A 19,071-nucleotide genomic window follows, 5' to 3' on the forward strand; every position below is an offset into this window, starting at 1 on the left:
CTGAGTCTTGTAGCAGCTTCTCAGGGGGTATGTACTTTCTTATTTTGAGGGCAACATCCTTGCTTTCATGGGCCATTCCACCAAGAGGAAATCTGGGCTCCTGAACTGCCAATCAGGATGCTTCAGTGCTCTGGGAGATGCAGGCTTGAGATTAGAATTGAGCTTTTCAACGTTGGGGCATCCTTTGTACACTATTATCACGTGGCCCCCCCACGCACCCAGTCCATGTCAGAGCTGGCTACTTCAGTGATCTCAGTGGTTTTTCTCTGTGGACAGTAAAGAGCTCTTGTGTGTGGTCCCTGGCGACAGAGGGAAAGTAACTGAATCTGCTAAATCTGTGTCTTGACAGAGGGAGGTGGCAAACCAGAGGTGGTGACAGTGAGCACATCTGTTGCTGTGACTGTGGATGGGAAGACAGCTATTGCTGCAGGTAGGCACTGCCAAGAACAGGTTTTTATTTTTTTCTTGAATAAGAGGGTGGCACAATGTCTTGCAGGGAGGAACCTTCCTTACAGTGAGATCTGTTAGCCTGTGGAATTGTCTTCCTAAGAAAGTGATGGAAACTACATGACTTGTGTTATCGAAAACTGGACTGGACAAAGCACTAGAAAATATACAGCATGGCTCAGTCCTGCGTTGGGCACAGGGAGAGGGAACTGGTGAATTAACAGGGTGAATTCTGGTGCTGATATCTGTGAGTCTATGGATTGGTGTAGTCGTTGACTGTAGAGCAGAAAGCTTGCACAGTGGGTAGTTCTGGAGCTTTGAGATCATTGTACTGCCTTTGGGTTGACGAAGTATTTGTGGTGCTTATGCTGAGTTTCAAAAGAATGAGATGTGCCTGTACCTCCAATATCAGTAGAGCTGGAAACTAACCTTTGTTGATGGAGTGGACATTCTGCTGACTTTGAAATTCTCCTGTAAATTCCCACCATTCCCTGTAAATCTGAGCCTTTTGCTCCCTCTGAATGAGTTTCACTGAATTCCATGTGTGCTATTGGAAGATAATGATCTCACATTTATAGAACACCCAGTCACGTTTTGGGGTGCAATCCAGACCAGTAAGGGGTTGTGTCACTGCCTGCCCTGTAACCCTGAGTGCCTCAAAATGCTCTTCTGCTGTAGCTGCTTGACTGGATGCTCCAGTCAGCAGACAAGCATACACTGAGTGTCTGTGTGTTAAGCAGCCCTGGTGCAGCGCTCTGTTTCCAGCAGCCTGCTTGTTATACTGCTGCCACACTCTGGCCTCCACCAGCCTTAGTTACATGTGGCAAGATGGTCCCAACAGCCCCCAGTCCTAAACTTTCCCAAAATCGTGTGTTCTGCAGCAATCAATTCTCTCCTGGACCATTCAGAGAGATAGTTTGTTTGTTCCTTTCAAGGTACAGTACCCAGCAGCTTGCCACATCAACTGGAGTTAACATTCACTTTAAATCAAATGCAGGGCTGGGTTGGTTTAGATTCAAAATAAAACAAGTCTATTAACAAAAGGAGAGGATATTAAGTGAGTTCAAGTATAAAGGATAGAGTTAGAAATCGTTACAAGCACATAAGAATGCTTTCTAGAGGCTAAGACTTAACAGAACAAGCTACAGCCTTTGTTCAAGTTAGTTTCCTTATCAATCTACCTTCCAGCAAGTTGGCTGACCACCCCTCTGGTCAGGATCTCCCAGAAAATCCAAAGTACTCGGTTCACTTGCCTTAGCTGAAAGATAACTTGGTGTTCTTTGCCCCTCTCTTTATAGTCCAGTGCACCTTTGAAATGGATTCTTCTGAAAGTTGCCCACCAAAGTAAAGTTCATTCAAGCTCTGAGGAAGGCAACATGGAGTTTCCTGGTGAAGGAGCTTTCATGATGGTTTCTCCTTTCACTGGTGTTTGCTAAAATGCAGATTGATCTGTGTCCTGCCATCTCCTCCCCTTGCTGTAATGTTGGATGGTTGTATCCTCCCCTCCTTGGTTCAATGGTCCTGTTTACCTGATACGTAAATTGCATTCCCATTGTCTGGAAATACCTCTCTGGGGGCAGGATCACATTCTTTTTTCTAGGGTGGGATATAACTTTAGCCCTGCTTGGCAGGCACACTTCAAGAACACAATTCCCAAGATGTTTGTAATGGTGAATTTGCCCTCCGTACACACAATAATATGAATGATCAGTACAGCATTAGCTTTTTATTGATATCTTACATGACACCTTTTAGATACAGGTTATGACATTAGTGGGTTGGGGAATATTAAACTCATCAGGTCAGCTGAAACTCACTACCAGATCCAATGAGCTCCTTGCCCTCTGACTTTAGGATGCTGGTAGGGTCACCCGCTTTTTATTCCAAAAGGTCCCAAACTGCTATATAAAATCTACAATTATCCAGTACTTACCACTGAAATGCAGCCACCTCTGGGGTGAATTGGAACAGCTGTTTAACTAACCAGAGCAATTCTAAACAATTTACAATACTTACCACATCCCGCTGAAACTGCAGAGGTAATTTAAGGTGTCTCTTGGTAGTTTCTGTTGTGCTTAAGATAAAATTAGGAAAATTTAGTTTAAATGTTAGGGGAAATTTTATAACTTGAACAACAGTTCAGTTCAGTAATGGAACAAGCTGCCAAAACAGGTTATAGAGTCACTGTAACCAGAGACATTCCGAGGTTGACTACCATCTACCAAAGTTTGTTTAAGATCATTAAATCAAACATGATATAATCCAGGAAGGTGGACTAGGCGGCCCATTAGGTGTAGCTTCTAACTCAAAGGATTTTTTTTCAGTTTCCATCAGTCTTACTTCTTTTTTTTTTTTTAAAGTAGATGGGCTGCCATTGAAATCCATCAGAGACTCTGCTTCTCCTCTGTGATCAGAGTGAGATGACATGGTGGTAAAAATGCTAGTGTCCTGTTTACAGTAGCATTTTGTACTGATACTGGGTAAGAAGATCACTAGCACAGCCAAGGTTGCTTTTATCCATACTGGATAAAGAGTGCAAGGGACAGGCCCTCAGCTGGTGTAAATTATGATGGTTCCATTGAAGTCAATAGAACTGTGACTGTTTACACCATTTGAGGGGCTGTCCCTCAAAGTTTTCAGTCTTTCAATATAATTATTGAGGTTGAGAACACAAAAACGGCCATACTGGGCCAGACCAATGGTCCACCTAGCCCAGGATCCTGTCTTTCAACAGTGGCCAGTGCCCAAGCTTCAGGTGGAGTGTACAGAACAGGGCATTACTGTCCCAGTCTTACCCTCCCAGGTTCTAGCAGTCAGGCTTTAGGGTTGCCTAGAGCATTGGGTTTTGTCCCTGACCACCTTGGCTAATAGCCATTGATGGACCTATCCTCCGTGAACTTATCTAGTCCTTTTATTAACCCAGATATACTTTGAGCCATTACAACATCCCGTGGCAATGAGTTCCATGGATTAGTTGTCTTGTGTGAAAAGTACTTCCACTTATTTGTATTAAACCTGCTGCCTATTAATTTCATCGGGTGACCCCTGGTTTTTGTATTCTGGGGAAGGGTAAATAACACTTCTGTATTCATTTTTTCCACACTGTTCTTGATTTTATAGACCTCTATCATACCTTAATTGTATGTTTTCTAAGATGAGCAGGTATAATCTTTTTAGTTTCTCCTCATATTGAAGCCATTCCATGTCCTTGATCATCTTTGTTGCCTTCTCTGAAATGTTGCAAGTTCCACTATATTCTTTTTGAGAAGGGGTGACCAGAATCACTATGATTTCAAGATCTCTTTCTTGAGCAGTAACAGCTAATTTAGAATATACACACCATTGTATATGTGTAGTTGGGATTATTTTTTCCAATGTGCATTACTTTGCATTTATCAATTTGAATTTCATCTGCCATTTTGTTGTCAGTCACTCAGTTTTGTGAGATTCCCCTGTAACTGTTCACAGCCAGCTTTGGCTTAACTATCTTGAATAATTTTGTATCTTCTGCAAACTCTGCCACTTCACTGTTCACTCTCTTTTCAAAACCATGAGTGAGTAAATTGAACAGCACAGGTCCCAGCACAGATCCGTGGGGTTCTCCGCTGTTTACCTTTCTTGATTGTGAAAATTCACCATTTATTCCTACCCTTTGGTTCCTACTTTTAACCAATTATTGACCCATGAGAGGACCTTCTCTCTTATCCCATGTCTTCTTTGAGTGCTCCTTTAGCACCTTGGTCATCTAGTGAGCCCACTGCCTGTTTGTCAGGTTTTCTGCTTCTGATGTACTTAAAAATAATTCTCACTGTTAGTTGTTGCGTCGTTAGCAAGTTGCTTCTCAAATACTTTCTTAGGCAACATTGTTATACTTAACCTGTCAGAGTTTGTGCTCCTTCATATTATCCTCACTAAGTTTTGACTTCCAAATTTTAAAGGATGCCTTTTTGCCTCAAATGGCCTTCACTACTCTTCTGTTTATCAACGGTGGCATTCTTTTGGTCCTTTTGTTGTCTTTTCTGATTTGGAGTATACGTTTATTCCGAGTATCTATTATGGTGTTTTTAAATAGCCCCCATGCTGTTTGTAATGGAATGCTAAACTGTTCAGCCACTTGGAAAAATACCTTATTTAAGCTAACGTCAGCCATATCTGACAGAACATCAAAGGATTTTATGATGAACAACTCTGGTGTGTATCTCACTCAGAAGAAAGTTCTGTAGCCAGTCTATATCTGGCACAGCAACATGACCTGGTGGCAGAAGTAAACTAGAGTCAGAGGAGAAAAGAAACAGAAGGAAAACAGCAACAAAGCTTGCAGATAGAAGGAACAAAGCAACAAACGTTGCAGGATTTCATCAACATGCCACTCTTCAATGCCCCAGAGAATTACAGCTTTAACAAATGTTAGGGGGTAGCCATGTTAGTCTGTATCCACAAAAACAGCAAAGAGTCCGGTGGCACCTTAAAGACTAGCAGATTTATTTGAGCACAAGCTTTCGTGCATCTGAAGAAGTGAGTTTTTTACCCACGAAAGTTTATGCTTAAATAAATCTGTAAGTCTTTAAGGTGCCACCGGACTCCTTGTTAGCTTTAACAAACTTTCACACTGGACATACTGGAAGCTGTATTTTGCAAGATTTCAAATTGAAAACCAGCTCCACAGAGAAACTGGAGATATACCTGTATCTTATTTTATGCTATAGGGAAGCAGGCAGAGCTTAGCTTTAAATCATTTGACTTTAATGAAGACTGTCACAAAGATGACTATAAAAGGGTTTGATTCATACTTTATACCTAAGAGTACATACCTGGCTATGTTTGATTCATACTTTATACCTCAGAGAAATGTGGTTTATGAAAGAGCATGTTCTGACCAGATAATTCAAGAACCAGGGGAAAATGTTAAATGTTTTATAAGAGCTCTGCATACGTTGGCTGAAAACTGTGATTTGGGGAATGCAAAATATGAAAATATCAGAGACAGGCTGGTTATTGGGTTAACAGATAAAACCTTTCACAGAAGCTCCAATTAAAAAGAGACCTAAGCTCACGTACAGCTATTAAAATAATAAAGCAGTCTAAGCTTATGAGACAGCAAAACCAAGAGCAACTGGCCAAACTTGAAAAACAAGAAACTAGCTGAGAAGCAGTAAAAAGACCCAGCATGACTGTTAAAAGTCATTATCATAAAAGCCCTGGGACAACAAGAGAGAACTACCAAACCAAGAGGGACAAACTTTAGCCCACATGCACAAGGTATGAAAAAGGTCATATCCCAAGAGATGATGCATGTCCAGCCAGAGCTGCATGGTGTAATAAATGCCTGAAATGTGGACATTTTGCAGTTGTTTACTACACCAAAGCAGTCAGGGAGTGGACTCATATTAAGATAACCAAGAGCCATTGTTTCTGCGATCAGTCACCTGTGATGACACAGAGCCTGCTGGAGAATGAAACTGAATATTCAGAAGGGACTTACAATCACCTCCCAAGTGCCTGAACAGTGTAAACCCCCAACCCCTCCCAGTGTTGATGTCACCTAACATAGCTCTGACTAGCCCTGTAAGTATTCTGAACTACATGGGCCAGTTCACCACAGAAACAACTTACAAAGACAAATGATCACAGAGCATATGATCAAAGGATCAAAGACCAACAATCTTTTCAGCCGCAGTGTGGGAGCCAGGATGGGCATAAAGTGAAAACTGGAAGAACTCACCAGAGGATTTGAAGTTACTGTAGATTTGAAAGGATATTCAGTAAGAATCAACTTAAGAGAAAATGTTGACCCATACAGTCTAAAAACACCTTTCCTAGACAGACCTTAGAAGAGACTAGCTGCAGATTTATCTGAATTCAGATGACATCATTACCTGGTCTTCATGGACTATTTTTCCAGGTATATAGAAAAAATGTACTTGAAAGACAAAACATGTTGCAGTGCAATTGAAAAACTGAAGTCCACATTTGCTCATGTAGGAATTATAAAACAACTAGTGATGGACAACAAACCACAATTCACTGCAGCAGAATTTGTCATTTTGAATGAAATATGATTTTGATCATATTACTAGTAGCCCACATCACTCATGAGCAAATGGAGAGGCTGAGAGAGCTCTACAGGCAGTCAAGAAAATCCTACAGAAGGAAGATCATTCATTGCTCTTCTGAGTAATAGATCAACACCAATAGCAACTACTAGATATAGTCCATCACAATGCCAGATAGGAAGACAACTCAGAACTACTGTTCCAATTTAGTTTCTTTTCCAATCCCCAAAGTGACTAGACATGAAGAGTAACCAAATCTGATAAAAGTGAAAAGAGTGCTGATGAACACTTCTATAACAGACATCATGCAGAGAACTGCCAAGTCTAGAACCTGGTGCCTATGTTCTTGTCAAATTGGATGGAGAAAAAAGATGGAAAACTCCTGCTGTTATAAAGAACAAGAATTTGTCACCCAGATCGCATGTGATTAAGACTGATTGTGGAGAGTTCAATAGAAACTATTGACGACTACAATTTATCCCTCAGAAAGAACAATCAACAGAGCAAACTCTACAGGTGGCAGATGCAGAACAAGAAGAAGACGACTCGAGGATTCTAGACTGAGCACAGCCACTAAGTGGCATTGTGTGTAATATACCTTATTTAAACTAACCTAAGCCATACGTGGCAGAGCATTAAAGAATCTTATGATGAACACATCTGGTGTGTATCTTGCTCAGAAGCATGCTCTGGTAGGCAGTCCATATCTGGTACAGGAACATAACACTGCTTGCAGGCATTTAACCCTTGAGAGAGCTCCTTTTAATTTCCATCAAACAAGAACCCTCATTTTTCTGTAGTTCCCCTTTGTAAAGATAAATGTTACTGTGGTGGGTATTTTTGGTATTATCCCACATACAAGGATATTAAATTTAATTACATTATGGTTGTTATTGTTGAGTGGTTCAGCTATCATTGCCTCTTAGACCAGATTCTGTGCTCCACTTAGGACTAAATCAAAAATTGCTTCTCCCTTTCTAGGTTCTATGACTAGCTACTAGGGGCAGGACATCTGCCATCCACAAGAGCTGGAAGATAGAACTTGATAAAATGCATGTACAGCTGCTTGCATATTAAATAATTAGATTATACTCGTGTGAAACCATTCCACGGAGGCCTAGGAATTAGGATCAATGATCAGGTAGACAGGTTCCAATTTTGCCAATATTATCCGATTTACTAGAGATAGTAGTTTAGTATTAATTACATATTTCTTTGGAGCTGCGCTGGTGATAATATGCCCCACAAGGGATAGACTGAACATTTGCTCTCCGCTCTGGGTAAGGGACAGTGCATAGCTGCCTCACACCATGAGGACCCTTGGGAAAGAACTGTGACTTAGAAAGTCACACTCCTTCCTTGGTTCCCCTTTACTCCAGAGGGAAGTATGTTATGGAGCTCTTTCATGGTGCAACTTACTTCCTACCTTGCACTACTGCTCTGCTGGCCAATGTATTGTTGGAACAGGCTAATGCATACACTCGTTATTTTACAAACATTTTTATGGAACCTAATTTTAAAAAAAAATCCCACATTTCAGCCCAATTAATGTTTATGGCTTAGTCAGGAAGGGTTGAAAACAATAATGTGATGTGGGGAGCTTTGGGTATTTCCAGAGGGAGCAAAATATTCTGGAAAGGAGCATTGAGTATAACCAAAGCAACCCTTTGGAAATCTGTTAGTGGAGGTAGCTGAATTTGAGGTTTGCTCTGGAAGTTGGAGTTTTGTTGCAGGAACTCAGGAAAGTGGAAGTTTGGGTGTTTTAGCCAGCCATCTTGGAGTTAGAACTTCAATTCAGGAGAGGTTTCAGAGTAGCAGCCGTGTTAGTCTGTATTCGCAAAAAGAAAAGGGGGACTTGTGGCACCTTAGAGACTAACCAATTTTTTTGAGCATAAGCTTTCGTGAGCTACAGCTCACTTCATCGGATGCATAAAAGTGGAAAATGCAGTGAGGATGTTTTTATACACACAGACCATGAAAAAATGGGTGTTTATCACTTCAAAAGATTTTCTCCCCCTACCCCACATTCAGGAGAGAATCATGTTTTCAAGTGCAGATGACTCAGCACCAGAGGAATAAAAGAACAGGAGGCAAGTCTGTTAAGAAACTGCTGAATATCCAGGTTACTTGATTTATATATTATGCACGTGTCCTGAAAGGATTTTCAAATTGTTCTGTTACAATAGTTCATGTCTTAGGAATGTGGATAAGAATGGCCTTATTGCTACGTGGAAAGACACTTCTCTTCATCACACTAAAGCGTACTGTTGCAGGGTCGTCTGTGCCTAGCCTTGAATAGTAATAGCTCAAACTGACATGGGTAGCAGTGGAGCAAGAAGACAGCATTTTATCAAGTCCTATCTTCCAGCTCTTGCGGATGGCAGATGTCTGGGGGATTTTAACCAGAATGGACACAAAAGCTTAACTATTGTGGCCATAACAACAAAATATTATGCATGCAGGGCTGTCCCTAGGGGGATGTGCGGCCTTGAACAACGCTCTCCCCACGCTGCCCCAGGCCCTGCCCCCACTCCACCCTTTCCCCCAAGCCTCCGCCCTGCCTCTTTCTGGCTTCCGTCCCCTGAGCAACGCCGGGACCTGGCGGAGTGGGGCGGAGCGGAGCAGGGTGGGCTGGAGCCAGGTTGCTTGCTGCTGCCAGCACCAGCCCCCCGGCTAATCCCCCAGGCCACCCTGGACCCCGCGTTCCCCTAAAGCACAGGGGGCCCCAAAGCACAGTAATCCCAAACATTGGTGGAGCCATGCCCACGTTCCTAAATATTGGTGGAGCACAGGCCCCACGGGCCAATATAACTCATCACCTATGTACGCTTTCTACTTTTGTAGCCTCTCTGACTTCCATTAGCATTGCACAGTCAGTGTCACCATCTTGCTTAGGTGGCTGGTAGTATACTCTTTTTATTCAAACATGGAATTTCTATTCACAGAGTTACTTTGATACAGTTTGTTTCATTTAAAAATTTTAGTGTGTTTGACTCTGTATGCTTTCTTTTACATATAATGCTACTCCCCACCCAGAGCACCATATGCTGTCATTCCTAAATATTTTATAGCCTGGTATTACCATAGCCCACTGAAATTGAAGGGAAAATAAAACCTTTCAAAGTGTTATTGGCCATTGACAAGCAGCTGACTTCCCAGGGGAGTGATGATATCATATGGATTCTTTCACCTCTAAACCACCATTTCAAATCCAGTCTAGGTCATAAAGTACTCTTAAAATTATTATCAATCCAAGGCTCTTCAGAGACTGCTGTGAAATAAGTTGATTGTTCTCATCACAGACATTACCATAAAAACTGCCATCAACTGAAACTATGGCTAGCATTCCCAACTGAGAATAAAATGGCATAGAGACTGAAGTACCCACTGATGTCCAGAGGTATTCACTCTGGGTGCAGCATTGAGGTGTACTTAGGAACATGGGCCCAGGTCCTCAGCTCAATGGAAATTAGGAGCTTAAATACCTTTGAGCAACTGGATCATGATGTTTTCAACTGAGACACAAAAATGAAAGCCTGATTACATGTGTTCCTTAAAGATACCATGATTCTTGTCATGGGTAAACGTGTTTGGAAGACATGGCCAGTTTCAGGTGGGTCATGCCTTTCTATGTACTTAAATCCTCTCCGCGCTGTCCATTGACTCAGGTATTCTTCTCTCCCAGTTTTGTAGCATTGCCCTATTTCACCCGAGAGGTGGCAGCACAACAGTGAGGTGCAAAGTAATTTCTCTGTACAGGCCCCAAAGGATCCACATGGGCTGTCCCCGAACCCATGCATAGCCCCATTGACTTCAGTGCAAGTATCCGGGTTTGCCTGTATAGAGCCAATTGTTGGACTGGAGCCTACATTTGCAGCCACTTTAGGATCTTACATGTATATAATGTCTTTCATTCTTCTTATTCAGAATTTGCACTGTTCCCAGTATAATGGAATGGGTTTGTAGTTATTGGAGAAGTTATGTCAGAATCCTATAAACAGGGACTTGGAGGGTTTTTTAAAATGCCGTTTTTAAAAGTGTCATCTGTGAAATGACTGTCATCCTGCCAGTGGCTGTAATTGTCATGTGCTTGACTTGGTGATGCTTGGGGAGATTCTAGTGCGTTCCAAAATATCCATAACACATGCAGTGATAAACTCAAGTCTGGGATTTAACAGGGCCTGCAAGGAGCAAGCCCCCCACAGCAACCTCTTCCTTTGGGGAGCTCCAAATACATAAAGAGCTGTGTCCCCTTTGTTCTGGCAGCTGAGTTTCACTCCCCTCAATGCTGTGAAAGGCAAATCCTCAAAGAAACAAGGTGACATAAACCTGGATTCTGTCAGAGAATTACAAAATAATTAGGAAGAGGGGACTGGAGGGCAAGGGCAGGGGTTGGTCATCAGATGTGAGAGCCTTACTCCTCTCCATTGTTAGCTCGGGTCAATAATAAGGCCCAGGACAGAATGGATGGGAGACTAAACTACCCTCTCAAACCTAGAGGTGCTGCTCCAGGTCAGGGTGAAGACATATTAGTCAAGCTGAGATCAGTGCAGGACCTGAGACGGGCTGGGGCAAAGATGACTGAGCACCTTCTTTGCAGCTTTTGGATTCCGGATATGTAAACTAGAGCAAAACTGGGGCTGCTCTAAATTATGCTGTACTGCAGTGGCCCTCTATGGATCAGAATAGATAGAGTGCAATGTGCTCTGGCCAAGTCCCTTCTCTCCTGCTTCTGGCCATACCCCTACACCAGGGGCTGTGAGGAGGAGCAGCATAGAACTATTTTCTGGGTCTAGGCCCCGGGGGGTCTCACCCAACGCCAAAAGGTATTTCTAGGTGGCCAGTTCTGGATAGTTTAGGGCCCTTTGAAACTGGCCTGTAGGGGCCAGCCAGGACCCAGAATCAGTCATAGGTGGGGAGCAGTGTAGAAGAAGCTTGTACTGCTACTGCCTTTGCTGTACTTGTTTTTGTGAATTAAAAATACCTACCAGATATATTGCGCTTTGCAGTTTCAAAGCATTGTGCAAATATTAACTAAAGGCTAGGATATTAATTATAATTAATAAGAAGGGAGGTAGTCTCCGGGGATGTCAATCCAGTACCTTTCACTAGCACTAACTTCACTAGCAATAATTGTAATTGAATCCTCCCTAACCCTGCTTTAAATAACATTGTGTCAACTGTTCTCCCATGTGAGTCAGTAACCTGGGGCTTTAGCCCTCTCAGGGGGAAGCCACTGCAGTCACATTGCAGCTGCTGACATATTCCTTTAGTGAGTTAGAGTCCCAGTGCAGCTGCTGGAGGCTGAACGGGAGTTTAGCTGTCTCTCTGGGCTGCCTGTGACGTCTCTTTTTACTGCATGACCTTCTCCTCGAGTGTGTTGTTTGGCTGGCATATGATCTCCTTTCACAGCATGAACAAATATGGGCTTCTTTTCAAGCGCTCCTTGCTGTTGTTGCCATGGGTCAGGGATGGGAGCCAAGCTGGGACCTGCAAAGTCTTGGGACATGAAGGAAAGTCCTGGGCTGCCCAGCGGAACTGACAGGGCATCAAAATAGGGATTCAGGAGCTAAGGGTATGTTTTGTTTGACTTCATCCTATAATCTTCCTCTCTGTTTAAATTCAAAACTAGCATCTTTTAATGTTTGCATTACACTTGTGCCTAAGGACCCCAGCCAAAACTGGTACTGCACATAGGCATAGTAAGAGACAGGCCCCGCCCCCGAGCACTCAGTCTAAAGAGAGAAGGCAGACAAAGGGTGGGAAAAGGAAGGATTATTCTCCCCATTTTACAGAAGGCGACCTGAGGTTCAGCAGGATGAAGGGCACAGCACTCATCCTTGGGGCCAGATTTTCAAAAGCGCTTAGTAAGATTTTCAAAAGGTGTTTGAAGCTGACTGGTCTGGGAGATTGATAGGATATAAAATCATTCACCTCTAGGCCACCAGTTGAAATCGAGCTTAAGTCATAAGGACAGCTGTGGGAAGCCTTTCATTTGAAAAGCGGTTGCTCACCAATTTAAAGTCTCCCTCCACCCTCACTCTTGGCTGTATGATGTGTATTACTGCTGGCAGGGAGATGAGGTGCAGGTGTCTTTATCAGCCATTCTGTTGCTGTGGCATCACTACAGGGATGCGGTTTTAGAAACCAGTATTGTTAAAGCAATACAACTGTCTAGTGTGGATGCAGTTATATTGGTATAAAGAGGCTAAAACTTACAGGAATCAGTGAGATGGACATAAGCACCTTTCTACTGATATAACTGCATCCACACTAGAGGGTTGCACCACTTCAATTATATTGGTTCAGAAACTGACATAGTTACAGTGATAAAAAAAACATGTGTAGACCAGTTCTTACAAATAGATACTGCGGTATTCTGAAGCAGTGCCCTCCCCCGCAGTCATCGTCAGCTGCAGCGGGTGACATCATTGCTCTAGGGCAGGGACTTCTCTGCACTGGTGGGGTGTTACCTGGATGTAAGGCAGCCTGGTGCGCCAGGTGGATTGCGCTCCATTGGCAGAGAAAGCAGCAGAATCCCTGGGTACCTTGGGCGGAGAAGGGAAAGGGCAACTCACTCCCGGCCCATCACCTGCTGCTGCTATGTCTGCCTCCTCCATCTCTATGCCACTCCCTCCTGCCCACCACCCAATCCCTGAGCAGCTCCACAAACCTCTCCCTCTTCCACACCTGCATGGCAGTCAACTTCGGAGTGGGGAAAACAGCACTTCAGTGCGCTGAGCAGTAGTTCCATAGACTCTAGAAGGGCAGTGCCCTGGAAGCTAGCAGTTGGGCCTGGGAACGGCACTTAGTGGGGCAAGGGGTGGGGCTAGAACACTGCTGCACTCCAGCAATCCCCAGCTGGCAGAACAGCCCTTTGGGGGCTATTACGTTAGAGCAGCTTACGGCTGACCTAGCCCTCAGCAGCCCCGGGGATGCTGCTGTGCAAATGCCACTGTTCATCATGCTGACCAGTATTGCCTCATTTCTTCCTTGTAATCACCTATTGGTCTGTATCCATCTTCTGCCTCTTGTCTTGTGTTTAGATTGTTAGCCCCTTGGGGGCTGGACCGATCCTTTTGTCCTGTGTTTGTACCTAGCACAAGGGGGTCCAGGTCCATGACTAGGATGGCTACGTGCTATGGTAAAACCCATGCCTAATAAGAGTTCAAATACCAAACAAGGAACATTAGGCTTGGATGAATAAAGTAAGCAATAAAAATAGAGCAAGTGGCAGCTAGGCCCAGGATCCCATACTAAAGTATGGGTCACTTATGTTAGCAACAAAGAACAATTCCCTCCCCCCCAGCTAACAAGATAGGCTCCTGTTATCATGCTGATGGCTGTGCTTGTATGTCTGTTGTTTTCTTTTCCTCCTCCTGTTAGCCATTTGTTCTCTTTTTAGATTGTAAACTCTTCAGGGCAGTGACTGTTTCCCTGTATGTTTGTACAACAGTATTCTAGCATCTAGCAGGTGTTGATGTTGACCAGGGCCACTGGTCACTACTGCCGTGGTAAATATTTAATAATAGCAGTCAGACCCCCTCAGCCAGTTTGAGCAGAGATTTGCACATTGCACCACTTATTCTGGGAGGAAAGCATGCATTTATGTAAATCAGAGTACAAGGCTGTGCATAACAGAGAAATAACCCTGATACTGAGGATCAATATCTGTGCAGCATCCCTGCATTCTGGCTGGCTGGGATGATCCTCCTTCAGGGTAATTTTTTTCTAAGGGCCAGGCTGGCTGGTAGACTGAGATGGGTTTTTCATTTAGAAACTGGTGGGGGGGGCATTTCCCTGGGAAATCTGTCCCCCTCCGTCCATTGGTTTTAAGCCCATTTTAGTGTGGGACTCCAGCCCAGGAGCCAGTTCTTGCCTATGCACAGCAGAGCTTGCCTGGCCAAGGGTTATCCATCAAACTCCCCTTTCTGGCTCTTCTGATTGCTGTTGCAGCCATGCTTGAACGGAAAGGAGCCCTTGATATTGGCTCAGGAGAGGCTCACGTACAGCTGGACTTTGGAGATTGGCACCCGGTGACTTTGCCACATTCCCTTTGCTTGCAAATTATTTGATATCATTTTAATTCCAAGCTGAATTAGAGCAGTGAGGGGGTTGCTATGGCAACTATTTCCTTGTGCCTTTGGTCTGACTCATTGCAGACAATTACCCTCGCGCTCCAGGATTCACAGATGTGCTGGGAGAAGAATCATGTGCTGGGCTTTCAACTTTTCGCTTTTAATTTCCTTTCCATTTCCTCCTTGCATTAACTCCTGCATAACTGCAGGAGCTAGGAATGTATGTGTATGCATGACACTACCTGAGCATGTGTGAGCATATTGTGTGTTTATGGACATGGGGGGAGAGGTGTATATGACTGTCAGCTGTTTGTGTACATGGGGGAGATGTAACAATGCATTGTGTGTGCCTGGTGAGTGTGTGCATGTGTGCACGGAGGGGTGTGAGTGTGGTGGGGGGGGTGTCTACATGCATGTAGGCACTGCAGAGTGCAGACATACATACATGCATTGAGGGTGTGTGCACACTTGCATAAATGCACTGGTGCCTGTATGACCATACATAGGTGTATGTGTATCTGTATATGCACATATATATTTGTGTACGTTCATGTATCCATGGGGTTAGAGGGTGCTCAGTATGAGATCTGTGCATGTTCATGGCTGGTGGCTGGTCTGTGAGTGTTCAGACAGATTGTTGGTGACGAATTTCTAGTGATTAGCTGTCTATGGTCACTGGTAAATAGAGACAGGCACTCCCTCACATTTAGGGTCTATGTGAAAACATGTACACTGCCAGGCAGGTGGCATTACACTCTTGCCCAAGCAGAATTTGAACCAGTTCTCAGCGTAGATGAAAAGCCAGTACATTATCTCACCATGTGACCTCACGCCACTCCCAACCCGCCAGCCCTCCCACAACCTAGGCTCAGACTTTCATAGGACATTGAAGGTATGAAGTTATCCATGCCAGGACCACACTCTAATGCAAAGGGAACCTGATCTATGGCATAGGGTGTGTTAGATCACTTTTCATACATCTGTAGAGGAGAGCGGTCACTTACTTACAAAGAAAATGCTGGTCTCAAATGGTAACTGTAAGTCTCAGAAGCTGCCTGTGTGTTTTGAGACAAGGCTGCTGATGAAGGGTGCATATTTTTGCACTTGAATTTGGGTTGTGGGGAAACATTTTTATCTGAGATCGTTCAACTTAGTAAAAGGAGCTGCATTTCAGATAGGTTCCACCTTTCTACTCAGTATGGATGGAGGGTCAGAGTGACAAATTTAAGGCCACATCAGGAGTTGATGGAATCAGACTGCAGGGCCCTTGCAGCTTCCAACTCCCTGAGCTCTCCAGGGAATAGCTTCTGAAGGTGAAAATTCCATTCTCACACACAGGGTGGAATCCAGTTGCTGTGTGTCTTAATATAATTTTTTTGCCACTGGAAAAAGTGAGAGAGAGACTCCCCTGTGGCTCTGAGCCTTACCCTAAATGGTGGTGTCCAAACTTTTAATCTTGAGAGCCAGATATACCATTTTTAAAAAGGACAAGGGGCCACAATCAATATTCTTGAGCAAATTGTCTTCCCCCATCCACTCCCTTTGCATCACTTGGGCAGTCCAAAGGGAGCAGAAATTACCCACAGGTCCCCAGCTGAGGATTCATCCAGCGTAGGGAAGTCTCCAGCTGGCATAGCTAGTTTCTACAGCTCCCTTCTCACAGCCTCTGGCGCACGGGGCCTGTTGGGGGCAGAGAGGTAGAGTGACTGGAGCACACTGCACTCCAGCTATTCCCTGCTAGTGTATAGTAGCTTATGGGGGGTGTCAAGGTTCCTTCCCCACTCTGAACTCTAGGATACAGATGTGGGGACCTGCATGAAAACCCCCTAAGCTTATTTTTACCAGCTGAGGTTAAAACTTCCCCAAGGTACAAACTATTTTACCTTTTGCCCTTGGATTTTATTGCTGCCACCACCAAGCATCTAACAAATATATATAACTGGGAAAGAGCCCGCTTGGAAACATCTTTCCCCCAAAAATCCTCCCTACACCCCCTTTCTTGGGGAAGACTTGATGAAAATCCTCACCAATTTGCATAGGTGAACACAGACCCAAACCCTTGGATCTTAAGAACAATGAAAAAGCATTCAGATTCTTAGAAGAAGAATTTTAATAGAAGAAAAAAAGTAAAAGAATCTGTAAAATCAGGATGGTAAATACCTTACAGGGTAATCCGATTCAAAACATAGAGAATCTCTCTAGGCAAAACCTTAAGTTACAAAAAGACTCAAAAACAGGAATATACATTCCATTCAGCACAGCTTATTTTATCAGCCATTTAAACAAAACAGAATCTAACGCATTTCTAACTAGATTACTTACTAAGTTCTAAGACTCCATTCCTTTCTGTTCCCGGGAAAAGCATCACACAGACAGAGAGAACCCTTTGTTTCCTCCCCGCCCCAGCTCAGAACGTATCTTGTCTCCTCATTGGTCATTTTGGTCAGGAGCCAGCGAGATTATTTTAGCTTCTTAACCCTTTACAGGTGAAAGGCTTTTTCCTCTGGCTGGGAGGGATTTAAAGGTGTTTACCCTTCCCTTTATATTTATGACAGGGGTCCACAGTTAGCTCTCACCTGCTCTAACCTGTACCAGAGCTGGGGCAGAGAATTAGGGAGCTTTGACTGGTTGCTGGTTCGTAACTTCTTCTCTTCGCCTAGCCTGAGCTACTCTAGGTGGCTATGCGTGGAAGCAGTGGGCTATACTTTGCTCCCTAGCTTCAGGCAGAGCCAGTCAAGTGCCTGTGGTGCTTTCCCTGGCATCTCACAGCCTGGCAAGGAAGCCAGCAATAAAGCAGCCACTGCTACTGCAATGCAGCAGGCAGCCAGCAGGGGAGCGGCTGAGCAGCTGGAGCTGGGAAGGGACTGACTGCAAGCTGCTCAAAGCACCCCCTGCTGACATCAGTGCTGTGTCTGGGCCTGCGGGGGAAGCCCCCTGCTTATGATAAACCCTTTAAAAGGCAGGTGGGATGTGGGGGCTGGAACATTGTGCTGCAGTTGAGAAGTGACAGTTGAGGAGATCAGAGAAGAGAGAATCTGAAGAGCAGCTGGTCAGAGAGAGTGTCACAGAAAGGGGGTGATCCGTTACTAAGAAAAGAAAAATGAGAGCATGAGAGGGATAGAGTGAAGGGAAAAATCAAAGGCACTGAGACCAAGGAGAGATTTAAACCAGCAGAGACCATGCAGGGAGGGAGAGGATTGAAAATACGCTGTTGAGACCAGGCATGAGAGAGAATGCAGAGACTGTTTGGAGACAGAGAATAAGCTTGTGGCTCAAGTACCAGAGAGGGAGTCAGGAGACCTAGGGCCTGATTTTCCTCTCATTAACACTGGTGTGAATCAAGAGTAACACTCCTGAAGTCGATAGTTTTATACTAGCATAAAACAAGGTGTCAGTGAGATCAGAACCTGGCCCCTGTGTTCTGTTCCCAGCCATGTCCACGACTCCCTTGGTGACTTTGTACTAGCCTTTCTGTGCCTCAGTTTGCCCATCTTTAAGGAGTAATCATGAATACTTATCTGGCATATGAGGCTAGATTCTTTAATGTTCACAAAGCCCACAGAGAGCATCAGAAGGCAACTGCTATAGAAATGCAAAGCATTATTGTTACTCTGGATATTTCCCCAGAGCTTTATGCAGAGCTGAGTGAAGATCTCGGTGCTTCTTCCATGAATATTTACTCAGCTAAAAACCTGAATTTTCACCTTTTATACCCTTTATGTGTTTATTTCTGCAAATGTTGTAGCGAACAAGCTGATTCCCAGGTATGTACATGGAAAAAGCAAATGTTGTGGACTAAATTGTAGTTTGCCTGCGCATGGGGCAGTGTGTTGCTGCACTGCTACATACTGTTGCCCTGGGGTATGCCAAGCTTTGAGCAATACATCTCTTGCTGGGAAGCCATCCTGGTCAGCATCGGGCACATACCCCACAAAAGTGCTCCATCTGCGCCGCTTTTAAGAGCAAGGCAAGAAAAATTGAGAGCTAAAAGTGAGACTCTCAATGGTGGAGCGTTCTCTCCAGTTGGCCTCAGATCCAAAGCAGGAGACACACACACACACGAACATCAGTCACTGACTGAAAACAATGCCCTGTCAACTTTGGAACATTCACCTGGGTCTACCTGAGATAAATCCACAGAGAAGACCCACAGAAAACTGAGTCAATCTCCACAGAAAGAGTCCACCTCAAAAAGACATCAGTCCCTGCGGAGCAAGACTGCAGTGGAGGTCTCGTGTCCTACCCTGACTATGGCTGAGGCTCCAAACACTCTTTGTACTGATCCTGTGCCCGGCTCAGCAGAGGAAAAAGGCAGCAAGCGTGCCTCGGGACCTAGACCTTCGCTGCCACACAAGCAAGGCATTGCATTGTCAAAGCATTCCATTTCTAAGAGAATGGAATCCACAACTCCTTTGGTGCCATCTACATCTAAGTCAGCCACTAAGACGGCCATGGTACCAGAAAGACACCATGCCTCTCATACAGTTTTGGTG

At 44.3% G+C, this 19,071-nt stretch overlaps 1 protein-coding gene across 1 annotated transcript in view; it reads left to right on the forward strand.

The window, feature by feature from the left end:
- CACNA2D4 (calcium voltage-gated channel auxiliary subunit alpha2delta 4) overlaps positions 1–19,071 on the forward strand; it is a gene marked incomplete at its 5' end in the record, with an annotated part of 165,562 nt that overhangs the window by 79,045 nt on the left and 67,446 nt on the right. The window contains one exon of the mRNA XM_084613531.1: positions 350–430. Within this exon, the coding sequence (XP_084469657.1) occupies positions 350–430 (81 nt within the window). The remainder of the gene's footprint in view (positions 1–349; positions 431–19,071) is intronic.

The sequence above is a fragment of the Lepidochelys olivacea genome, assembly GCF_965140295.1.
Source record: "Lepidochelys olivacea isolate rLepOli2 genome assembly, chromosome: 1".
Taxonomy (NCBI): Eukaryota; Metazoa; Chordata; order Testudines; family Cheloniidae; genus Lepidochelys; species Lepidochelys olivacea.